The 9,166-nt window shown below is 42.8% G+C and overlaps 1 protein-coding gene across 2 annotated transcripts in view; it reads right to left on the minus strand.

Moving 5' to 3' along the window:
* The window catches only part of LOC132815536 (tripartite motif-containing protein 14-like), a 34,651-nt gene extending 25,851 nt beyond the window's left edge, over positions 1-8,800 (minus strand). The window contains exons 1-2 of one of the 2 annotated variants that reach the window (XM_060824544.1): positions 8,725-8,800; positions 203-298 (exon numbers count right to left, since the gene is read on the minus strand). In XM_060824544.1, coding sequence (XP_060680527.1) covers positions 203-238 — 36 coding nt within the window. In that variant the 5' untranslated portion in view covers positions 239-298; positions 8,725-8,800. Of the gene's footprint in view, positions 1-202; positions 299-5,225; positions 5,514-8,724 lie in introns of those variants that run through there. The other variant, XM_060824542.1, reaches the window with a different exon arrangement.
* Between the last annotated feature and the right edge of the window lie 366 nt (positions 8,801-9,166).

Raw genomic sequence — 9,166 nt, forward strand, 5'->3', positions numbered from 1 at the left:
GTGTGAAAGGGAAACATCTGAGTAGCTCAAATTGTAACAGTGAGGAATCCAAGGGCCCTTTGGCACAGGACAATCCCAAAATTAAAAATAGAAATGAAAAAGTAAATCAGAAGCCTGTGCTGAAGAATTATAAATCGTTCATAAAAGCCTGAAAGTTTCCAGAAGAATAAAAGACAGAAAAACCTTATCAGTGAGTGCTTACTTCAATGTCATTTAAAGTCAGAGGAATCTTGACCATCTCCTTCTTGATTTGGTCATGAATCTTCTTCAAATCCTTCACTTTCTTCCTAATCTGAAACTGAAATGAATTAAACAATAAGCTGCGGATAGAAATCATAAAACAAGGTGGACACAGTAATCTCCACATCAAGAGAAGAAGGGGCTGCCAATACAGCTCAAAGACTTCTATTGAAAGATCATCATGAACATTACATTCCCCTCTGTACAGATGTAGCCTGTGTGTTTCCAATAGTTCTAAAGTGAAGAGTTAATTCCTTCATATGTTCAGAAACTGAAATGGACTATAGTGTCTACAACAGCAGTAAGAATCAAGGAATCTTGCAGCAAGTAACTCACCTGCTGACTCTCCAAAGCCAGACACAGGTCAGCAGTGCAATGGAATACTCCCCACTTGCCTGGATGAGTGCATCTCCAACACCACTCAGGAAACTTTTCACCATTCAGGACAGGCAACCTGCTTCATTTTCAATGTCATGGTCACCATTTTGTTAGTTTTTTTTATTCCAGGTTTTTAATGGATTAAAATTTCACAGTGGGATTTAAATCCTTGTCTCCAGACTATTTGCCTGTGGTTCCAGATTGCTCACCCAGTAAGCTTTGCATGATCAGGAAGGAGAGATCACATCCAGTGTGAGTCCTTGTTGGTCAAGGACAGTATTACAATTGCACAGAGGATGTTTGGGGAGTCACCAACTGAGGTAGTATGGGCTGGGGTGAGAAACAGGAAAGGAGAGTTTTGGGAGTTTTCTATAGGCCTCCAAATAGTTCCAGAGATGTAGAGGAAAGGATAGCAAAGATGATTCTCAATAGCAGTGAAAGAGACAGGGTAGTTGTCATGGGGGACTTCAACTATCCAAACATTGACTGGGAACACTATAGTACGAGTACTATAGATGGGTCAGTTTTTGTCCAGCATGTGCAGGAGGGATTCCTGACACAGTATGTAGAGAGGCCAACAAGGGGCGAGGGCACGTTAGATTTAGTACTGGGTAATGAGCCTGGCCAGGTGTTAGACTTGGAAGTAGGTGAACACTTTGGTGATAACGATCACAATTTTGCTATGTTTACTTTAATGATAGAAAGGGATAGGAGAAAGTGAGGACTGCAGGTGCTGGAAATCAGAGCTGAAAATGTGTTCCTGGAAAAGCACAGCAGGTCAGGCAGCATCCAAGGAGCAGGAGAATCGACATTTCGGGCATGAGCCCTTCTTCAGGAATTTTAGGGATAGGTGTATACCACTGGGCAAGAGTTACAGCTGGGAGAAAGGCAATTATGATGAGATTAGGCAAGATTTAGGAAGCATAGGATGGGGAAGGAAACTGCAGGGGATAGGTGCGTTAGAAATGTGGAGCTTATTCAAGGAAAAGCTCCTGTGTGTCCTAGATAAGTATGTACCTGTCAGGCAGGGAGGAAGCTGTGGAGCGCGGGAGCTGTGATTTACGAAGGAAGTGGAAGAAGAAGGCCTATTTAGGATGAGATGTGAAGGCTCAGTTAGGGCGCTTAAGGGTTACAAGGTAGCCAGGAAAGACCTAAAGAGAGAGCTCCGAAGAGCCAGGAGGAGACATGAGAAGTTGTTGGTGGATAGGATCAGGGTATACCCTAAGACTTTCTATAGGTATTTAAGGAATAAAAGAATGACAAGAGCAAGATTAGGGCCAATCAACGATAGGAGTAGGAAGTTGTGTGGGGAGTCAGGGGAGATAGGGGAAGCACTAAATAAATATTTTTCAACAGTATTCACTCTAGAAAATGATAATGTTGTCGAGGAGATTATTGAGATACAGGCTACTAGACTAGGTGTGATTTAGGTTCACAAGTAAGAGGTATTAGAAATCCTGCAGAGTGTGAAAATAGATAAGTCCTCTGGGCCAGATGGGATTTATCCTAGGATCCTCTGGGAAGCCAGGGAGGAGATTGCCGAGTCTTTAAATTGTCATTGTCTACAGGAATAGTGCCAGAAGAATGGAGGATAGCAAATGTGGTTCCCCTGTTCAAGATGGGGAGTGGAGACAACCGTGGTAATTATAGACCAGTGAGTCTTACTTCAGTTGTTGGTAAAGTATTGGAAAAAGGTTATAAGAGATAGAATTTATAATCATCTAGAAAAGAATAATTTGATTAGGGATAGTCAGCACGGTTTTGTGAAGGGTATGTCGTGCCTCACAAACCTTATTGAGTTCTTTGAGAAGGTGACCAAACAGGTAGATGAGGGTAAACCAGTTGATATGGTGTATATGGATTTCAGCAAGGCGTTTGATAAGGTTCCCCACAGTAGGCTATTGTACAAAATGTGGAAGAATGGGATTGTGGGAGATATAGCAGTTTGGGTCAGTAATTGGCTTGCTGAAAGAAGACAGAGGGTGGTGGTTGATGGGAAATGCTCATCCTGGAGTCCAGTTACCAGTGGGGTACCGCAAGGGTCGGTGTTGGGTCCACTGCTGTTCGTCATTTTTATAAACGACCTGGATGAGGGCGTAGAAGGCTGGGTTCGTAAATTTGCAGACGACATTAAAGTCGGTGGAGTTATGGATAGTGACAAAGGATATAGTAGGTTGCAGAGAGACATAGATAGGATATAGAGCTGGGCTGAGAGGTGGCAAATGGAGTTTAATGTGGACAAGTGTGAGGTGATTCACTTTGGTCGGAGTAACCGGAACGCAAAGTACTGGGCTAATGGTAAGATTCTTGGTGGGGTAGATGAGCAGAGAGATCTCAGTGTCCAGGTATACAGATCTTTGAAAGTTGCCACCCAGGTTGACAGGGTTGTTAAGACGGCATACAGTGTTTTAGCTTTTATTAATAGAGGGATCGAGTTCCGGAACCATGAGGTTATGCTGCAGCTGTACAAAACTCTGGTGCGGCAGCACTTGGAGTATTGTGTACAGTTCTGGTCACCACATTATAAGAAGGATGTGGAAGCTTTAGAAAGGGTGCAGAGGAGATTTACTAGGATGTTGCCTGGTATGGAGGGAAGGTCTTATGAGGAAAGGCTGAGGGACTTGAGGCTGTTTTTGTTAGAGAGAAGAAGGTTGAGAGATGACTTAATAGAGACATATAAGATAATCAGAGGGTTAGATTGGGTGGACAGGGAGAGCCTTTTTCCAAGTATGGGGATGGCAAACACGAGGGTACACGACTTTAAAGTGAGGGGAGATAGTTATAAGACAGATGTCAGAGGTAGGTTCTTTACTCAGAGAGTAGTAAGGGTATGGAATGCTTTGCCTGCAACGGTAGTAGATTTGCCAAGTTTAAGTGCATTTAAGTCATTATTGGAATAGTGTAGGTGGGATGGGCTTCAGATTGGGATGACAGGGCGGCGCAACATCGAGGGCCGAAGGGCCTGTACTGCGCTGAAATGTTCTATGTTCTGTAACCTAAATGAGTATATATTTATAGAATTTTGAAGCGATGTGGCAATAGAATTGGTAAATCTCTCTTCTCATTTTCTTTTTTTAAATGTTTAAAATTCAGTAACCTCGATAAAAGGTTAACAAGGCAGCTGACTGAGGGTTATCAGTAAATCATCTGAAGCCTGAAAAGAGCTTTATAAATCCATAAGACATATTTCAGAATTCAGCTATTCTGCCCATCGAGTCTGCTCCACCATTCTATCTTGTCTGATACGTTTCTTAACCTCATTCCCCTGCCTTTTCCCCATAGTCATTGATCCACTTACCAATCAAGAACCTGTCTGTATAAAAATCAAAAGAACTGCATATCCTATAAATTAGAAACAAAAACAGAAATTGCTGGAAAAGCTCAGCGGACGCGGCAGCATCTGTGGAGAGAGAAATCAGAGTTAACAATTTGGGTCAAGTGACCCTTACTCAGAACTGAGAAAGTGCATCACTTGTAACCTTCTTATGTCCTCTTCCCAACTTCCTTTCGTACCTATCTTTGTACCATCAACATGTCACTCACACTTGTCACTTCAGACTCAACCTGGTGCTCATTTCTCTCACCTGAGCCTCAATCGAACACATTAACAGCAAGTGAGGAATGTATAAAGAATAATCACAGAAATATAACATCATGTATGATTTCTACACAGACTATATTGAAATTTTACTACATGGGAGAGCAGGATTACAGAAGCAAAACACTGGAGATGAAGCATAGCTTATGTTGGCAGCACCTCACACGATGAATTACATGTAATTGGAGAAAGTACAAAGAATAATGCTCAGGATACATTCATAAACAGTTTTATAATTGATTTATTCTAATATTGAATCACAAGCAAATCTAAATAAGGTGGTTTGAGGGTTTTAGGAGAGCAACTGAATGAACAGCTCACACCTGTTAGCAGGAAAACTATTTCATTAAAAGTCAGTGTTCGCAGAAGGGATTTTTTTTAAAAAAAGTTAAACAATGTATTGCTGATGTGGCAGTTAACGGTGAAGCACATTGCTGAGGAATTAGAGTTATATGTAGGCCAGAAGATTTCCTTCCTTGAAGAACATTTGTTAACCAAATAGGCTTTTCACAACAATTGACTGTGGTTTCTTCATTGACTCTTTTATCTCAAATCTTTAAAAAAAATTCAAATTCCACCATCTGCATGTAATTTGAACCTAGGTCCACAGAACAATACCTGGATCTCTGGATTAAGAGCTTAGCAACTTTTCCACTTGGCCATCCCTCCTTTGAGGAATATACAAACAAATATTGCTTTCCTTGCCCCTGACTTAAATATACTTAGCAGTTCAGTAATTTTGGTTATTCCTGTTCTATACTCCTGGATCATCACCTCCATTTGAAATTTGAATCAAAGAAGATGTGGTTCTAGAGCATCAAGAAAAGGTTCTTATCTCATCAACTATACTATTATAGGGATGGATCAGTGTGTCACATTGATAGCTATCAATGATCCTGTTTATAAAAACTTGAGGAAAGGAGCATGTTCAACAGCCAACCTCTCTCGGGATCCCGTTTGTCCGTCGCGTACTGCACTGTAGCTAAATAAGAAAAGACCAGGTACTTACTTTTTGTTCCTTGCAAGCCTCCTCGAATGGTGAGAATGTGTGTGTTTTGTGCCTGTTGCCCACCAAGCAGCGAGGACATACACAATCCTCACATTCATTACAGTAAAGGATCAGGTTCTCACTATGGATCACACATTGCACACCTAATGTACTTCCACTGGTATTGCTCAAAATACTCCCCTGATTATTTTGCAAAGTCATGTCAAATTGTTGCAATTTCTGCCTCCTTGGTAATCCAGATACTAATGGAACGAGAAAGCTTGTTAGGAAGGGTAAATGCAGGATAGAAAAGATCATTGACTGACAGCACTCAGAGAGCAAGGAGCTAATTATAAAGCAAGCTGCCAAGGAAGGGCCTTGCAATTTGATCTTGGGCGTTACACAAGGATCAAGATACCAATGACAGCTTTTTTATTTAAACAGTTTCCTGGAAATTTTTTATGTCAAGTGAAACTATGATTGTATCCCTTCACAATGTGTCCAAAGACTTTAATGAGTTCTCCAGAACCCTTTTTCTAAACAAAACACCTAGCTTATATATTTGTGCCTCATCTTACTTTTCCAACATTTGTGTTTATCATCTATAATGCAAGATAAATCTCAGTAACCTGATGAGATGATCAAGGTGTTTCAGGCCACAGGAGATGTTTGAATACAAACTTAGGTTGATATATTGTTTCATCACATCCACGAGGATGGGATGCTCTTCAAAATGTCATTGCAGATTTAATTGGCTGAATGTCAGCTTTCTGTACTGAAGGGATTCCATGAACAATTTATAAAGATTTTCAAACACTTTGATGAAGGTTAGGTGCTTTATTCATTTATGGGATGAGGGCATTGTTGGCTAGGGAGGATTTATTGCTCATCCCTAATTGCCCAGTGGGCAGTTAAGAGTCAACCGTACTGCTGTGGGTCTAGAGTCACATGTAGACCAGACAAAGATGGTAGTTTCCTTCCTCAAAGGACATTAGTGAACTAGATGGATTTTTTTTCTCTGACAATCAATAGAGGATTCACGGTTATCATTAGATTCTTAATTCAAATTCCACCATCTGCTGTGACAGGATTCAAACCCAGGTCCTCAGAACATTATCTGGGTCTCTGAATTAACAGTCCACTGACAATACCACTGGGCCATCACCTTCCCAGGTGAAGGCAATCACTCCATTCACTCATCACTTCTTGCAGACCCTACTTTGGCCCCTGCTCCCTGAGCACATCAAGCTTTTTGACCACAGTAATTCATGACTTTCCAGTGTTGGAGCTGCACCCACTCAGGCTAGTGAAAGATTTGTGGGGGGGCACTGGAGTGGGGTCTTTTGCAACTCTCTACCCAAAAACGTGGAAGAAGCAGAGTCATAGAATCGTACAATATAGAAGAGATCCTTTGGCCCATCATGTCTGTACTGTCAAAACAATGCTTAGTCTATGCTAGTCCTACTTTCAAGCACTAGGTCCAGAGTATTGCATGGTAAGACATTTCAGGTGTCTTTTAAAGACCCACATCAAACTCAAAAAGTTAACTCTAAGAATTGAGCTGGGACTGCACTGCTGTACGTACTATATAGTTGGAAGGTGTAAAGACCGAAGACACTGGAGAGAGGGGGATCTGGTTTTGACAATACTCATTGTTGCTGTTGAAGTGGTACCCGAGCCCCACCATGATGCAGAATAGAGTGCCTGGGACTGGGATAAGGTGGGGGGAGGGGAAATGAGGAAGCTGGAGAAATCTACATTCATCCCGTGTGGTCGGAGGGTTCCTAGGTGGAAGATGAGGCGCTCTTCTTCCAGGCGTCATGTGGCCAGGGTCTGGCGATGGAGGAGGCCAAGGACCCGCGGAGTGGGAGGGGGAGTTAAAGTGTTCAGCCACGGGGCGGATGGGTTGGTTGGTCCAGGTGTTCCAGAGGTGTTCCCTGAAATGTTCCGCAAGTAGGCGGCCTGTCTCCCCAATGTAGAGGAGACCACATCTATATTGGATTTACTGCATCCGCTGCACCCGAAAAAACTTGACAAACTCACAAACAAAGACAAAACTGATAACACAGGGGCATGGATAAAGAACGTATCAGACTGGACCCTATCAGACACAGAAGAAGCGGTACTAGTCAAAGGATTAAATTTCAGTTACCGAGACGCTGACAGGAAGGATTTCCTAACGGCATAGAGACCACATTGAAGGACAACAAACTCACGGAAGAAACACAACAAACTATCAGACAGACAGTTGCACCTACTCTGAGCTGAAAGAGGGAAGGAAACAAACTGAACACACGAGAAAAGAAAGCCCTAGAAAACCTCAAAAAAGACAAAAACATCGTTATATTACTTGCAGGCCAACGTCGGCTCACAGTCATCCTGAACAGAAGAGACTACATTGAGAAAGCCAATGCACTACTCGCAGACACCAACACCTACCAACAGGTGGTGCTAGACCCGACCCCACAACTAGGAAACTAACTTACATATCTCCGAAGAAAATTACACAATTCCGGACAATTAAACAAGACGGAATTCCAGAAAATGAAACCCGACGGGACCAACACCCCACGATTCTACGGACTACCAAAAATCCATAAACCAGAAGCCCCCCTCAGACCTACAGTCTCACTACCTGGAACACCAACTTACAGACTGGCCAAAGAACTACACGCGAGACTGAAATACCTAGTAGAAGAGTCACAGCACTCCATCCACTCCACCCAGGAATTCCTAAAAATCATCAAAAACACCAAAATAGAGGAAGACGAAGCAATGATCTCATTCGATGTAACAGCACTGTTCACCTCCATCAACATCGACCTGGCAAAGGAAACACTCGCCACACTTTTAGAACAGTCCATCACACACACCCCAACCACCATCAATCACATTACCAACAAAAACATCATGAAACTAGTGGACCTGTGCCTTACCACCCACTTCACCTTCAACAACATAATCTACAAACAAATCAATGGCACACCCATGGGATCTCCGCTATCAGGATTCATAGCAGAAACAGTAATGCAAAGGCTAGAACAAACAGCCTTACCAATCATCAAACCAAAAATCTGGGTTCGCTACATAGATGATACATTTGTCATCACAAAACAAAACAAGATAGAAGAGACATTTAACATCATCAGCAACACCCTCACAGGCATAAAGTTCACCAAGGAGGAAGAAACCGACAACAAACTCGCATTTCTGGACGTCACAGTAGAAAGAAAGGACAAGGGAGAACTACAAACCTGCGTATACAGAAAACCGACAAACACTGACCAAATACTCAACTACACCAGCAACCATCCCAACACACACAAACGAAGCTGTATCAGAACACTATTCCAATGAGCCACCACACACTGCAGCACAGACGAACTTCGAAAAACAGAGGAGAACCACCTATACGACATATTCAAGAAGAACAGATACTCACAAAACACAGTGCGCAGATTCCTCAAGAACAAACCACGACAAGCAGACAAAACACAGCCGGAAACCCTAACCACCTTACCGTATATCAAAGAAGTTTCAGAAATGACATCCAGACTACTGAGACCCCTCGGAATCCTAGTAGCACACAAACCCACCAACACTCTCAAACAAAAACGGTGGCATAGAGGTTAGCACTGCTGCCTCACAGCGCCAGGGACCTGGGTTCAATTCCCGCCTCAGGCGACTGACTGTGTGGAGTTTGCACGTTCTCCCCGTGTCTGCGTGGGTTTCCTCCGGGTGTTCCGGTTTCCTCCCACAGTCCAAAGATGTGCGGGTCAGGTGAATTGGCCATGCTAAATTGCCTGTAGTGTTAGGTAAGGGGTATATGTAGGGGTATGGGTGGGTTGTCGCTTCGGCGGGTCGGTGTGGACTTGTTGGGCCGAAGGGCCTGTTTCCACACTGTAAGTAATCTAATCTAAAAAAAAACTAACAAACTTAAAAGACCCAGTACAACCCATGGA

The sequence above is a fragment of the Hemiscyllium ocellatum genome, chromosome 4, assembly GCF_020745735.1.
Source record: "Hemiscyllium ocellatum isolate sHemOce1 chromosome 4, sHemOce1.pat.X.cur, whole genome shotgun sequence".
In the NCBI taxonomy this organism is placed as follows: Eukaryota; Metazoa; Chordata; class Chondrichthyes; order Orectolobiformes; family Hemiscylliidae; genus Hemiscyllium; species Hemiscyllium ocellatum.